General features: G+C 37.4%; 1 protein-coding gene across 5 annotated transcripts in view; it reads right to left on the bottom strand.

Moving 5' to 3' along the window:
* Positions 1-16421, bottom strand: part of ARHGEF7 (Rho guanine nucleotide exchange factor 7) — a 120175-nt gene that overhangs the window by 10972 nt on the left and 92782 nt on the right. For 2 of the 5 annotated variants that reach the window (XM_054391166.1, XM_054391197.1), the window contains 8 exons: positions 15833-15979; positions 13834-13920; positions 10443-10521; positions 8933-9072; positions 7903-8127; positions 5869-5962; positions 4696-4785; positions 1390-1566 (listed from right to left, as the gene is read on the bottom strand). In XM_054391166.1, coding sequence (XP_054247141.1) covers positions 1390-1566; positions 4696-4785; positions 5869-5962; positions 7903-8127; positions 8933-9072; positions 10443-10521; positions 13834-13920; positions 15833-15979 — 1039 coding nt within the window. Of the gene's footprint in view, positions 1-1351; positions 1567-4695; positions 4786-5868; positions 5963-7902; positions 8128-8932; positions 9073-10442; positions 10522-13833; positions 13921-15832; positions 15980-16421 lie in introns of those variants that run through there. The other 3 variants (XM_054391189.1, XM_054391182.1, XM_054391174.1) reach the window with 2 other exon arrangements.

Genomic DNA, 16421 nt, shown 5'->3' with positions numbered 1-16421 from the left:
ATTGCATCATAATCCTTCTGAACTTGTTCATAGACTAATACCTCAACAATGGATAACATGCTTACTTGAAAAGGGATAGGGGAATTGCATTTGGGGACCCTGGTGAAAATTAGAACTGTTTCTGTGCTTTCATGCTTTTCTCTAATGCTAATGAACATTTAGAATACATATCATTTCTGTTTTGATGCCAATTACTTCATCCACAAGACAGAACACATACACTTCACCCCAGCAGTGCCCCAGGTGCAGGTTCAAGACCTTCAGCTGTGCACAGCACATCACAGTTCTCTGAAAAGCCAACACAACTGTAAGCAAAGAGCTGCTGCTGCAAACAAACCTGTTCGTGAAAACTTACAAGACAATAAAATCTGTCACAGGCATGCTCCAAACAGTGTAACTCAAAAGTCAAGCATTATTCAGAACTTCAAACAAGCCAATGTGATTGCAAGTGTACCTAGAGTTTCGGATGCTGAACACTTGAGCCTCCATCAGGGGGACCATTTTCATCTCATCTTTTCAAGAAGAGTGGTCAATTGACAGTTGACAGCTCTGCATTTTAACAGGCAAGTAAGCATCTAGACCCTGCTTTCTGTCACACTACTGCATACAGCAAAGTGACAGTGTGACCAGAGATAACATGAGATTATCAAAACACTGCATGTAATGAGCATGGACTGCCAGGTTTTCATGACAACTGCTAGACTGGGGTACGGGGAGAGCAGTGTGGTCCTTCATATAGACATTTAAGCAATGAGGAAAAGACAGCAGCAGTATAAAACAAGAATTCTTCATGGATTAGCAAATGCTCTTCCAAATGAATGAGCCAGATACATGAATATCTGAATGGTTTCTCAGCTCTTGTACTGCTTAGTTAACACTGCATTTTTCTTACGCTACCAGCTATGTATTTTGTTAGTAGTATGTAGAAAATCCAACTGCTACTGCTAAGGTATTTCCATATTGCTGGCGCTCAGCTCACAAAACAGTATGGTTTCAGTATAAAATACAAAAATGTGCAGTATCCAAAATGAAAAAAAGGATCTGTTGCTACACTGACCAAGTCAAAAGAAAAAATTTAAAATACCATTCAGAGCTACAAATTAACATCTGCCAGTTAAAAAAACCCTCAAGAAATGTCATCCTTAACAGGATATACACTTTTTAGAATTACTTATTTGTATGTGTATTGAAATGGCAATAGAGCCTTCCACCAGGTATAACTGAAGTTTCAGAAGCTCCCTCAGAGGTTGTTAAAATATCACATTAAAGAGACAAGGAACAGCAAGAAAACATCTAAGAAAAGCAGGCTGTGATACAACAAGCATTTGTTAAGAAAAAGCTCAGAAGTGCATTAGTTCTGGTGAGAGATATATGAGCAACAGCTCTTACGAGATGTAGACCCCATTCTGTAACTATGGGCTGTCCATATACTGTCATAGTCAGAGTCTTCTGAGAGGTCTGAAGGCTCCAAACGAGAAAGACTACTGCGACGACCCAAGGAGTCTAGACTTGATTGGTCATCATCAGCCAAGACGTGATTATGCATCAGGTCAGTGCCTTGCCATGCTAAGGATGTATAGGTGAAATGAAATGGTAGATGTGGATAGGCAGAGGTGGGATGAGGAAGAGAACGTAAGGAATAGCCACAACCAAACACATGAAATAAAAGCAAAAAGGTGATGGGAAGAGAAGGAAAAGAGAAAATATTGTTAAAAAGGCACCAAAGTTTCTTTTCTTTTTTTTTTTCCCCCTCCATTCTTTTTTCAATTTGTTTGGGTTTTAGGTACAAATTACACTCAGCATATAATAATGTTCAAACTGTTACAATACAAATGTTAAGTGGTTTTTAAGCTTCTAAACAGCCCCTGTTTAGAATTTTGAATAACCAAAATCTTGCTTGAAAGTGTTTTTTTTTTTTTGTTTGCTTGTTTGTTTTTTTTAAAGAGGGAGTTAAGTCCTTTTGAAGTAGTCAGTTCTGGTCTGAGGGGATTTGATGGGGGACAGAGCATTAAACACAATAAGCCAGCATGATACAGCACTGATGCGAAAAGCAATAGCCCTTCCCCATCACAAAACCGTACCTCTATCCTTTCCCTCCCTTGCAATGACACAGTCATTTGTACAGCTGCTTGGTGAGCCAGGTCAGGGAACAGTTTCAGATGAAAACTAACCCTACAAGATTCTTTTTCAGGAAAGTCATTTCCCCACCAGCTCACAACACAGCCACAGAAGTGCTTGTGTCACCACTGTATAGTGGAAAATGCAGGGGAAAAAGCAAAAGGTTCTCATGCAGAGCAGAGCTGTTGATTTTCTAAATCAGCAGCAACACCTTGCAGCCACTCAAGGGGACTGTCAAACTACAGCTTTTTTGTGCCTGTAACTCTTTATCTGTTTAACCATGTAGTAAATTAACTCATATAAAAACAGGGTCAAGAGACTAACAGCAACGCAGCCTTGTCCATTCCAACCCCTCACATACCTCTTCCTACATGCCTCTATCTCAGTCTATCTTCCCAATTAAATTAGGGTAATTAAACATCACGGACTGAAACCGTTGAGGCAGCCATGCTATGAGACACCATACACGATACTGAAAAGATTAAAATCTTTTGGAGCCAAAATGCAAAATAAACTCAGTATATAAAAAGGAGGAAAAACTGAAACACTTTTCTTCTGTTTGTATGTCTGCTCACATCTTTCCCACCCAAATAACTGAAAGAAGTTTCTCTGCTACATTTAAATGCCACTCCCCACCAATGTGCAATGGTGCCACAGCTTTGTTGAACTGATGTTGTGAAAAGCAGCACCCCTTGGGTTTTGGATTAAGGTGCAGGTAGAATTGCCAAGTGAGTGCTGTGAGGGATAGGCAGAGTATTAAGAGGTAAGAAAGGAGTATGTAAAAAGGGCATACTTAACAAACAACAGCCAGCACTTCCATCCTGTTGTTCTACACTGACTACTGTTTCCATAGAAGCAATTCCAACATGATTGTTTGGTTTTTTTTCCATTTCCAATTCAAGTCTACAAATGGATCTTCTGGAACCTAAAGCCTCTGATGACACTATTCTTTCAAAACAAAGCAGCTGTGTGCTTATCAATTAAAAATTTGGTTCTTGCTGCAATTAAGAGCATATAAAAGCTGCTGACTTCTGATGTATGCAATGATACCCATAGCACTATGTATATTTCTTTAATATACATAGAAACAAAAAATAGGCAAAAAAGGCAAAAAAACCCCACGTTTTTTCTGCACACACACACACATACACACTACTGTGCAAGTGCAAATGTTTCTCCAAACATTTCTTGTCACATTATCCTTGGAAATAATCAATAGATCACAAACAGAACATTCAAATAGCAACCATCTCTTTTTTTTTTTTGGAACAACAGTATATATTCATAATGTTAAATACATTAATTCATTTTTATCATTACACTACTGTAATGACTGTAGGGCTACAAAACAGATTAATACAAAATCAAGTAATAGCTGCTAATTTTATCACCTTGGAGACCTATAGCTCATCAAGACACAATTTAAAATGAAGGGTTTTGCTGTTATTTCAAAAGTTTCTGCAGTCTAAATATAAGTGCCATATTCTCATTTTTAATTACATATGAATACAAAGTAGCTGGATTTTTTTCAAGGTGATAAAAGTAAGAGAACATCTGTTAGGAAAATGCATGAATTGAGCATTCACATTTTGAGACTTCCACTGTCAGTATAAGGTGCTTTTGCTCAGAAACAAAGTGGGCACAAAGCACTGTTGGTAGCAATAATAGCTATTAACACTGCAAATCTGAACAGCTTTAGTGGACAAAAGTTATGAAGTCCACCCTTCTAGTTCCTGAAAACAACAGAATGAGTAAAGTATTTCAGGATCATTATACTGTGTTCCAAGAATCCCCGAATTAACAATACAAAACCTGTGCAAATCAGAACACAGGCAACAGCATTTTCTCCCTCCTTGTGTAAATGAAACATGCTGGTGGACTCCCCTGCTCTGCACAGCGTTTTACTTACAACACAGAGGAACTCCACATGGCAACCTTGATTTGGATTAAATGAAGTAGGACCCCAGAGGCACGTTACAGGTTTTCAATAAGCTAGATATTGATCTGAGAAACTAAAAATGGCTTTAAGCAACACACAGATCTGAGAACAACTTTGCTGAAATTATGAGATGGAATTAAAATTTGTAATTAATACTAAAAGCAACTAGTGGCAATAAAAGAAAAGATTTTTTTTAATAGGTCTAGGTTACTTTTCTGTAGTGGAAATCTTTGTTGAACAGAACAAGACAAAAATACAACCCTCCAAAACTATGACTTCCTCATTCTCCCTCTCTACTTATCAGCTTCTTGAAATTTATCAAAAACCATACTGGCTAACTGTAATATTACGTTCAGACATCTCTCATTAATTGCCGAAGGTCTTTTTGCAATTTTAAACCATGACAATTTATCAATTTTTTTTTTCATTTTTTTTCCCCCTATGAACTGAAAGAACTGTAGCCTCTAACCACAGTCCTTGGCATCCAATACTTAAATATTCAGCACTGATATTAAGCCAGAAACAAGTTGTTATTTCTTCCAGGTCCAGCTTGCTACTTGCCAGGGCCTGAGAATATACACCCCTCTCTTTCACAAACTACCTAATTTACTTCGCCATTTCAGTACTTTCTAACTTACTTGAATTTAGTGTTTGACGTGTTTTGGCACTTGTGCAATACGCTTCAATGACTTTAAGAATTTGAGCATCTTCTTCTAAAGCAGCTGTACCTAGAATCAATGGGAAAAACAGAATTTTAAACATGGTTACATTTCTTAATGGAGAAGAGCCATTGTAAATCACTACACTTCAGCTGAATACAAAGTTCAACATAACCAATCCTTTAAAATACTTTTAACAGTCTCACTTTGAACTCTGATTTTTCTAATGTCCAAAGGTAACTGCATAAAAAGGCAAAATACTACTTTCAAATGCTTGGGAAAAAAACACAAGTAACTACCCACTCAAAAGCACAGTTTCTACCTTAGAAAGCTCATGAGCAAAGGACAAAGAGAATCAAAAGCTGAAGGATTTGACTACAACTTTAAGTACTCCGTATTTTATCGATACAAGTAAATGGATTGCTCATTCACACAACTTTCTGAAGAATAATTAGAGTGACACTCATAACTAACTGAAAATTGTTTGCTTGGTAACATTAATGTTCCCCTTCCACCCTTAATGATCCCAACATCCAGACTTTGAAACTGTTCTCTTTCTATACATGTATTAGTGTCTCAGTTCAGCATTCCTCTTCAAACTGTCTAAATTTTGGCACCTTATTCAGACACTAGCAAGTGACTATTTCTAGGAGATTAAAGCATGCTGTTGGATCTTAGAAAGAGTGACCATGGAAACAACTAATCTTTGAAACAGCAGCAACACCCAGCTTTCCAATGCCCATCTCAGCACAAGCTCCGACCAGGATCGATTTTTAAGAACAATAGCTACTAAGTGTTCTACAATGGTGGGTGGGAATTGTTGTTCACAGCATTAAAAGAAAGGTTTACCTTACTTTACATGGGCTCAATAGTTAGCCTCACCCCCCTCCATAGCAAACAGACATGAATAGGCACCTGACAAGCATACAGCCACAGCAGTCAATAGTAAAGCTCCAGAAAGCAATGAATGCCATTATGACAAACACCAAAGATGAATAAAACAAACCATTCTATGGAGAAACCTACCCCCTTCTCCCCGACAGGAGAGAGGAAACAAGATAACTTGCTTACACTGTACATCTAAATTCCACAAAATTTAAGTTCATGTTAATTCCAGCCTTTGTATTATGCAGACAGTTGTTCAAGTCTTACTTTTTCTCAGTGCAAACTCTTCATCTGATGGCTTCCGTTCTGGCTTGCGTTTGGGAAGCAGCTTTTTCATCGTTTTAGGGCTTTTACTAAGATCCTGTGTAGGGGAAATAAAAACAGAGAGTAGAGCTTCTCTACAATATTTCAAATAGTTCCACTTCTAAGATGCATACAGGAGTTGGTAACTGAAATCCTCTAATAGCACCAAAATCCAGTTTAATAGTATTTTTTGGCATATTTGATTTGCCTGAAGCGGCTGATTTCCTCTTCACCCTTTCTCCAACTACACACAAATTCTGATATTTCAAGTGTTCTATTAACAAAGATATACAGAAGAGCTGCTGCAAAAGCATGCAAGCTGTTTGGGAGCTAGAGCAAAGAGACAGGCATTCACTGGCACAGGCTTTTTTCCCTTAACTTTTGAAGGGACAACCCATTTCGTTAGTCTGTTTGGAAGCAGGTAAAAAAACGACCTAACAAGGAAGCTTGGCAGGTAGTATACTCCTTAAAAACAGAATCTGTGAATGTTTAGGTTTATTCTAACAAAGCTCTACAAGTACAGCAACAAACTCAGCATTTCTGCTCAAAACATGGTCATGCTGATTTACAGGAACAACAGGAATATACTTTTCTACCCTTACCTCAAGGATATAAGTCATCCTCTACAAAAATGCAGAATGAGAAAGTAAAAAGGTGAATGAGCAGGACAGACCAAAAGAAGATAAGACAGGTTTTGAGCATCACTGTATGTCAAACATAACATAAATTTTAACACATTGGAGAATTTAGTGCCCTACATATGAAAGGACTTTAAACTTAAAATTACAAAATGGGAATGTAAAACAGCCAAACAGAACTTCTTTTAGCAACTAAGCCCAAATGCTAAACTTCCAATTACAGATCACCTATTCTTTCCCCGTTCAGGGAACCTGCAAAAGAAAATTGAAAACCATCACAAATACAGAGCCACTGTAAAAACCACATGGCCAGGCCACACTGAATTTCAGTGTTTAGGGTACGGTTTCTAGGAAACTATAAAGTTATATGTCTGCAAAATAAGATTTTTCTGTCAGATCTCACAATTGCAGAACAAAATCTTCTTAGGTGCAACTGCCTGACACTTTCTGGGCCCTATTACTTCACACTAAATTAGCATTATGAGACTGACATGACAGAGACATTGAAATAGAAGGTATCACCAAGCCAGAGAGCATCCAACATTCTCTTCCTTACATACAGACTTTTAACATAAACCTAACACTTTTTCACTGATGAAAAAAAAGATGCAAAATGCAATGACAGGACTACATTAAATCTGTTGCCGCTATCTTTTTGTGGTTAAAGCCACCACGTTTTATTCTTCTTAAACTAGATCCTATTTCATACCATATGCTCATTAAACAAAACTACACCAGCATTTTAAAATCTAAGCTCTCTTTCTTTCCCCCTAACATTAGTTATTATATTGAGTGCAAAAATATTACATATATTTTAATAATTACCATTCATTTTAAAATATGCTATTGCTACCTAGTAAGAGTGGTAAACACTGAAGGATCAAGAGTCAATCGTATCACCACAGCTGTTCAGGATGAATTTATACTGCATTCTGAAGCACCACAGGACCCCTTATCCTAGATCTCTGCAGTGCACTTCGAAAGTAACTTACTTTGCAGTAAGCCAGATGATCCACAAATCTTTTTTGTTGTTGTTGTTTAAAAAAAAAAAAAAATATATTCTTATTTAACTGGATAAAGCCTGGACGCAAGTGGAGGCATGTAAGGAGATGGGGAAAGCCTCTCCTAACAAGTCATAGTGTTTTCTGAGCTGCAAGACTAGATCTCTGAAGTAAACAGCATTCACTAGTCCATTACCTCATTGACTCAGCACTGGCTGTTAAATTGTCTTTATATAAAAACATGCACAAAAATGGTAAAATGGTGGTGTGTTAAAAAATAAAAAACAAACAAAAAAAAAGTTGCTCTTCCCATTGCAGGCCTGATGGCACAGTTGCGTTCCTTGGCTGCTGCATCTCACCTCTTTATAACAAAGAGCTGCTGAAGGCCGTAATGGCGGTGCAGGCCGCAAGCAGCTCAGGCTCCAAGGCTTGGGTGTTTTCGGAGGTTCCAGAGGTCCCCAGTTTATAGTAGTATGTGGTGTCCCATGATGTGATGGATGAGGGAGAGTGTGGTATGCAGGAGTCAATGGTATCGGTTTGCTGTCTGAATGCTTGCTGGAGGGTGTTACTGGATGGGAAGGAAGCTGTCAAAGAAACAAAGGTGATAGGAAAGGAAAGAAAGTATGTTACCACACTAAACACATACTATCATCAAGCATTGGTAAAATCTCAGTTGCTTATCTCCTGCCTCCCCATCCCTGGAGACATTCAAAATAAGACTCCATGTGGTCCTGGATAGCCTGAGTTGGAGGTGTCTCTGGACACTGCAGGGGGCTTAGACAAGATGACCTTTGAGGATCCCTTCCAAGCCAATGCACTATGAGTCTATGAATCTGTGAATTACAGCTGGCCTTTGAATTTTTTTTTACACTAAAATATTATTTGGAAAAGCAGAGCTTAGGAGACATTTTTATTGTATACCACAGAGAGAGCACCCAGAAGAAAGAACAGCTATGAGAAGCCCTGCTCCCACTTCTCTCACCACTAAGAACAGAGCCAAATTTAGACCCATTCCTATCCAACATCTCAAATGCAGAGCCCAAAAGTACTTAAAGAAACTGTTTCTTCACAGCCTGTCAAGTACATCACCAATTAAAACCTGCTCTTCTAGGGATACTTAGAAGACAGTGATACATTGCATAGTCAAAATAGAAAAACTAATGACAATGAATTTTCTTTTACCTTGTTCAACTACTGCACCAAGATCTAAACATGCTGTTCTTTGTTCACAAAATTAAAAACAGAAATCTCTTTTGACCCATTAAACTGCAGCTATAACATTCAGTTAATAAAGGCCAAGAAATGCTTCATAGGGTGGTATATTTGTCAGATAACCTAATTCTGCATACACTGCTCATTCACTTCCATCCAGAAGCAAGAGCTTCTTACCGTGTGAGATGGCACAGAGTGTGGTTTAATGGTGGGATTCCCAACAGTTGTGACTTTGGTTTGCTTCTGCAAGTGATCCACCCATTCATGCAAATCTTGTTGGTTGTTACAAGACACTAGTATCCTTTCAATCATATTTCCTAGGTGACAGAAAACAGAAGATGTAGGAAACCACAGAAGTACAACTTAGTCCACCTGACATGATTACAAAAGCAATGATTTGCTGAAACACGATACCCGCTAAGTACTAGCAAAAATTTTCTTCTGTATTTCCTGTGTAACAGCAGACTGTCACAGACATTTGCTTCATGAATTCGTTCTTGTGCCAATCATAGGAGTTCTACTTTTTTCCCCACCTCTAACAGTTAAACACAACCTTTAATGACAAGGAATAGATGTTGGAGACAAGTACATCTAGTAGCCTTAGCCTTATGCTTCTTCATCTTCCACAGAAAGGTCAGCATATAGATTAAATGTTATTCTTGAGTCTGTATACTGCAATACAGAAGAAGTTATACAAACCAGTTCACGAATCTTCTCTCAGAAAAAGGCATAAAGTTGGTCTGGATCTAGTACTAAAACTGAGGCAAAAGTCACTTGGGAAAGGAATGTTAACCAAAGATTAATTTTTGCAGTTAACGCCATTTTAACCCAGCATATTTCACATCTGAGGTCAGTTTCACAGCTGCTCTCTAACAAAAAAACCAAAACCAACAACAACAAAAAAAAAACCCACCAACATTTTTTCCCCTCTGACTCACATAGCACTACTGTGTGATATTGCCTGCCACTTGAGAGCATCAAAATTACTTAAATGCAACCTGCTTGAAGGCAAAATTGACCCAGGAAATGAATGAAGGTATGAAGTTCCACTATGTGGGCCCTGCTCCCACTGTCTTTTAAACAGCCTGAGGATACAAAGTATATGCCGAAACAAGTGGCTTGGACAGAAATTATCCAAGGTAAGCATGATGGGAAGCATCACAAGCATTAGAGATGCTAAAGGTGTCTCAGTAAAGTGCTTGACCATTTCCATACGAAAGCTCTTGCAGTCTCTGAAATTCCATTTCTTCCAGCGAGTAGCATACTTTGAACTGTTTCACTTTAAAGCACCTTCCCCAAAGTTACCCTATTAACTAAACCACATAAATTTAGGGATTAAGCACATGCAAAGACAATTTAACTGCTTAAGACAAGCAGCCAAAAGCAGGTTTCAAGAGAGGCACTGGGTAGCTGCCTTACAAAATTTGTATAATCACAGGGTGGTTGATACTGGAAAAGAACTCTGTAAGTCATCTACCTCCATGCTCAAGCACAGACACCTACAGCTAGCTGCCCAGGACTGTGGCCAGAGTACTTCTGAGCATCCCCAAGGTCTGAGATCTCTCCAAGGAACCTACGTCAGTGCTAGGTCACCCTCACAATGAAAAGGTTTTTCCCTCTGTTAAGACAGAACATTTGACATCAGATATCCTTGAGTAAGTAGTAGATAAAAATTTGTAGTCGATACCTGATATTTCAAATGCATTTTTATGGTTTTCACTGTCTTCCAGCTTTGTGATAGTCATTCCTGTCGTGGGCAGTTTTCCCTGAAAACAAAGCAGAAACTCAAGTTAAATCCAAACACAAAAACAAGGCCAAGGAAAGAACATATCAACTTCAAGCTCTGATCAAAGACATACACAGTAAACTGACAAACACATGCTGTAAAAATACACAAATATTTTGTAAAGGAAGTTTGTAATATGTCCAACTTCTGAAAATGATACCTGTGGCCTCAATGAGTATTTTATAGCTATGCAGGCTATGAAATCCATGGAAATGTAATAGTGGTACAAGTAGGTTTAGAAAGGAAGATTTCACTAAACAAATGCCTTATTTACTGGATATTTGTCTCTCTAATAACAGTACTATTAAATTCACTGGCAGAAATATTTGGGGAAATAAACCAAAAGCATTAAAAACACCTTTAAATTTTTCAAGTTTCAAAAACATTATTTTGCAAGAGATAACCTCTCATTTGAAACCAGTCAAGCTAGATAAAAATTCACTTCATGGTAACTGTTTGACCCTTTAGAAACACAGAAGAATGAAGAAGACTGAATATTGTCAAGATGAAAGACTTTACCAAAAATGCAACTTTTATTTAAGTTCTTTCAGACGGACAGTGTCACAAAAACACTATTCAGGACATGCTGGCAAAAGCACAAATACTATGTACCGTGGAATTTTGGCTCCAACGGAAGGAAAAAACCCATGAACTTCAAGTTTGTTGTTCTCTGGGTTTTGTGTTTTGGTTGTTTTTTTTTTTCCCTTCCCCGCCTTCTTTCCTAATCACTGCAGAATGGACAAAGGTTTCTTAGAAGTTTGGAAACTAAAAATCACTTCATATTCTGTATGCATAGAGCATGCTCAATCCCAAGATGCTGAAGAGAACGGAAGAATTTTCTTGCAATAGCTTCCTCACTGGAGGAAACATGGTGGCATTATGCACTACAATACAGCATAATATTTTCTCTTCTGTTTTTCCACATTTGCTGGTTCATAAATGACATAGTATACAACAAGGAAAGAGATATGGAAGAAGGGCTGACATAGATGGAAAGGGAATACAGAAGGGATACAATAAGCAAAGATTGGTGACAGAACAAAAATCACCCGAACCATATAGAGAGAAAAAGTACAAAGTCTGAAAAAGAGAAAATGGAACTGAACCTGTGAATAATTTATATTCCCCTTCTTTCAACAAGCAATTGTGAAGCCTTCCTATGAAGTACAGTCTATGATCCTTGTGACTTATCACTCTCCCCATGAGCCCATGCAGCAGATACCAGCACTACCGACCACAAAATCTGAAGCCTGCTGATAATTGGAATATCCAGAAATACAGAGACACTGTAGTCTAGCATACTGCCTCCAGGGACCTGCATCATCTTCTGTCCATATCTATCCCAGTTCTGAGACAATAACCTCAGAACAGAATTCCAGGTGCCCCCTATTACCAACCCAGACACAGCTCTAAGCCACTGTCTCAAACATACAGTGATGAAATAATTTTGCCTTGCTGAGAATGCGCAGTCATTAAAAACTGAGAGGTTCTCAGTGTTGGAACACAAGAGGTTGAGAGGAAATTAAGAATTTTGCATTTAACAGAGGGTTGCTGGATGGTGAATTCTAAGAAAGGGTTATGGCCATACTAAATAGAAGCTGAAGACAAATGAATAGAAAATTGCTTATTTACTGAACAATGCTGTGCACCTGTGGGACAAGGTGGGAAAGAAGAAGTACAAGTGATGTAAAACAGGAAAGCAAAATAAAGCCTAACAGATGTTAAAATTTCATATTGTTTGTTTATTAGCATACTGAATTTCCAGTCAGTTGCCTGTACCTAAACAGTATATAACAATCAACTTCCCTCAGAAATTCTGGATGTGCCACCTCAGCTCATTTGCTGCTTTGAGATTTTTTTTTTCCACACCAATGCTGGGATAAAGCACTGGCTAAAAAATAAGAACAGCACAAACCTAACAGAAACTTGATTGTCCACTTGAAGCACCTAATATAAACACTGTCTCAGACAAATCCAGCCACTAATGCAGCAAGTAAGATATGAATACAAACATGAATTTCGGAACTTAATTGCTCTAAAGAAAAAAAAGGAAATTTGACTGGCTGTAGTTGTTCACATAGGAATCCTTAACGACTAAGCTTCAACAATTGCCTCACAGCAGGTGAGCCACTGTTCAGGAGAAAGGAACAAACTGCTCAAGAGCCTGATTTACAGAGTACTTACAGCAGGTGAAATCTCTGTCTCCCTTTAGAACTTTGGTGCAAGCAAGTTTTCCCCTTGCTTTTGGTATTTTACTGTGATGTCTGGAAACCATATAGCAATGCTTGAACATTTTAAAAGATTTCAGGATATCATTGACTACTCATTGGCTTTAACTTTGCCTCTCAGGGGTCTTTGGAACTACACACCCAAATCGCAAGAGCTTCTGCCAAATGTGTCCTAGAGTTGCAGGGGAGCCAACTCAATTGGCACTGATCCTCCTGCACTACAGCAGCGTTGATCTATTTTTGTAGCAGAGAAACAGGAACAAGTACTCAGCTAAGAAACCTGGTTGAGAGCCCAAAGGCTGTGCCTACCAGGAGAAAGAAGAGGATTTGTGAAGTGAAAGACCTGGTGCTCAGGACCTGAAAGACACATCCTATGCACTTTGGGTGGTGTTACACTGGGATAGCTCTAGGGTGCTCACAGGGACCAAATGTCAGTCCATGTACTTGATCTGTTACAGCAGTTAGAGCAGATCAGGTGTGATTTGGGAACATGCCTCCCACTTCAGCTTCACACAGATATCTAATCCATGAGCCTCAAAATGACTTCTACACTCATTCAAAGACCATCCGACAGGAAAAAAAAAATGGAAGATTCCTTTCAAAAATGCTCTGCTGATTCAATGATAAAACACCAATATAGCTGCTCCTAAAGAAATAGATGGTAACAGCCTAACTCACACCAAAGGAAAGTGCTGTGTAATTTTAAGACCTTAGCAGAAAAGAGGACTTAAAAAGCCACGCAACTGTGCTGTTTTCCTACGTAGATCTAAAAGCTATCAATACTGTTTCCTCTCTAACTACTATTAACAAGGTGTAAAACAAAACAAAAACAAACAATCAAAAAACCCACACACAACAAAACCACCAATACTTGCTGGTAGTCACAGGTGTAAAAGTCAAGCCCTGGCTTTCTACCTTGGAATTTAATAAAACAGATAACCTATTACCTGTACAAATACAGAATAAGTTTAATAATCCATCTCAGTTTCCTGTGAAATATCGTTCAGAAAAAAAAAAAACACTTCCCAACACATTTATACACATATGTACATGTATTACTTTACCTGATAAATAAATCCACTCATTCTCGGGCTGGCAGACAACATTAGCAAAATGTTAGGGAAAAGAAGAAGGTACCTTTCATTCTTCTCCTTATCATAAGAAAAAGAAAAAAGAAAACTAAGTAGTAAATACAGTATCACAAGCCCCCCCCCACACCTTTCCCTGGTTTATATTGTTGAAACTACTAGCCCTGTTACATACACCTCCATAACTACTCCAGAACTATTTGCTCCTGCCAAAGTTAAGTCTCCATAGAATTGTAATTTTCTTTTTTTTTTTTTTTTTTTGAAAGGGCACCAGAATTATTCAATTTTCTATTTGAAAAGTGCTAGTAACATATACCTGTCATTTTTCCTGGAAAATACAGCCTAATATTTTAAAACAGAAATTTTACAGTCTGGGTGAAATATTGGCCTGGATGAAACACTGGTAGTAACTGTTTTGTCAATTTGAGCAAAACCAAAATTAAACATGGGACATTTTTAATGCAATTTAGATGAACGCTATTACAGTAGTGTCAAGACCGTATTCTCTCAAATTAGAGAGAACAGATTTTCAAATTATATTGGTTTATACCTTGAAGTAGAAAAATGAAGTAATAATGTTTATATTTGCAACAAGAGCAGTCACTACTTCCTTCTGGGTTTAATTTGCTTATTTCACTTATAAAGTTGTTCTTTTTGGTTTTGTGTTCCATAAAAATATCGCCAAAAAAGATTTACTCTTAACCTACCACTACAGGCAACAAGAGAGAGGCATTAAGGCATAGCCTTTTAATTTTAATGACAAAAAGCCCATATCCTTTGACAAAGCCACTGTCTCAATTTCAAACATCTTTTTGAAATAAGTCCTTATCAAATTTTAATGTTTCAACTTGATCTTCAGTAAACATTTGCAAACATATATATAATTTTAAAAACAAAACCGATTGCATTTGCGGAAGTGAAGCTGTTCTATATAACATAGATGTGTAAATGTTCTATTAAATCTAAAAAGATGCAATGCTGCACAAACTTCTACAAGTCCATTACTTTCGACATTGTAGATTATGATGAGTGAAGTGTGGGGTGGTGTTTTCTTTTGTTTAAGACTACAAGAAGAAATGTGACTGCAGGAAAGGCACTATCGGATCCAATAAATCTTATTAATTTTAACACCTAACAAAATATCTTGGAGAAAAATGTCAGGTGGTGAACTTCTAAATATTCTTATTTAAGGACATCTTTGTTCTAAGCAAGGAAACTGACTGCATGAGGTTGCAATTCTAAAGCTCCCACCATATTCAAAAGCTTAATTGATTTCACAATGGAACAACTTAAAGCAAAACCATATCAGTAATATGTATAACATTTCCTTTCTGGCACCTTAAAGATTTGAACATTATTTCTAGTAGGACAACCTTTTGTGAGTTTTCAAAACAACAGATGATGTTTGTTTTTTTTTTTTTTAAAAAAGGGAATTAGAAATTAAATAAATAAATCAGCCCATACTGCAATGTCACCTTCAATTTTCTCTTGTCTCTTTATATTTTCTTTCTCCAAAATTCTATTCTCAAGCTTGCATTTTATAATTCACTACTTCAGAAGTGCCCAAACCAGCAAGGAAAAAAACATTTCATAAACACCTTAAAACAGGAAATTTCTAAGATTTCATTATTCAAAATGTGCTGTAATAACTGCTATGTAAAATGATCCTGTAACATAACTACAAATGGAAAACCTTGTTTACATCTGCATGTTTAAACCAGTCCCGCAAGATCATCCTAGAATGCTTTTAAATGTTGGATTCTGTCATGTTTCAAGAAATTTTACTGATGAGACCACTCATCTTCAAGGAAATTGTTTTCAAATTTTCTAATGAAGGCCTTATATCAGTACAGAAAGATTTTAATCTACATTAGTAACTCTCAAGTATTCTATTTATTTCTGCTGCATAATGATTACAATTGATTTTAGTCAAAATGTATAGACCCACCAAGAGTAAAGATGAGAAGGACATTACCTCACTTCCAGCACACTGAATCATGACCTGGGACATATAAATCACATTTCCAAGTGTTTTAATATCCTCTCCCTCCCAACAACGGATAGCTTCCGTCAGGATTTGTAGTTCAAGCTCTTTCCGTTTCCGTACTTCTTGACATTGTGCCTAACAAAATATAGGGGAAAAGACCTTCTCTATCAGTCTGGAGCAGGTTAATGGTAGAAATACCACCACAGTTGTATTTACTGTTGTGCTTGTGATACAGAAGAAAGCATCTAGCTTTAAGTATTTTCATTCAGATAACTAGCACAAATATGTCTTATGAAACTAGTTTTGCTAACTTCACTATTATTACTTTTCCTTTCAATACATGAACTTCAATTGCCACTACAAAATGCCTATTTCTCAAGTTTCTCCTTTTTTTATACTTTGATTTTTTTGTACTTCCAACCAAAAATGGCTAAGCTCAGCAGAGTATACAGCTGTCACAAATAAACATGCCTTTACAACAAAGCATGTCTTTTTAGTAGAAAGAGCTGTGTCAATTGCACAAATTGTGTGTGAATAACTTAGTGTTCCAATTTTTATTAAATGTCTCCAACATGCT

The sequence above is a fragment of the Indicator indicator genome, chromosome 1 (assembly GCF_027791375.1).
Source record: "Indicator indicator isolate 239-I01 chromosome 1, UM_Iind_1.1, whole genome shotgun sequence".
Lineage (NCBI taxonomy): Eukaryota > Metazoa > Chordata > Aves > Piciformes > Indicatoridae > Indicator > Indicator indicator.
This window is presented reverse-complemented; position numbering and strand designations above follow the sequence as displayed.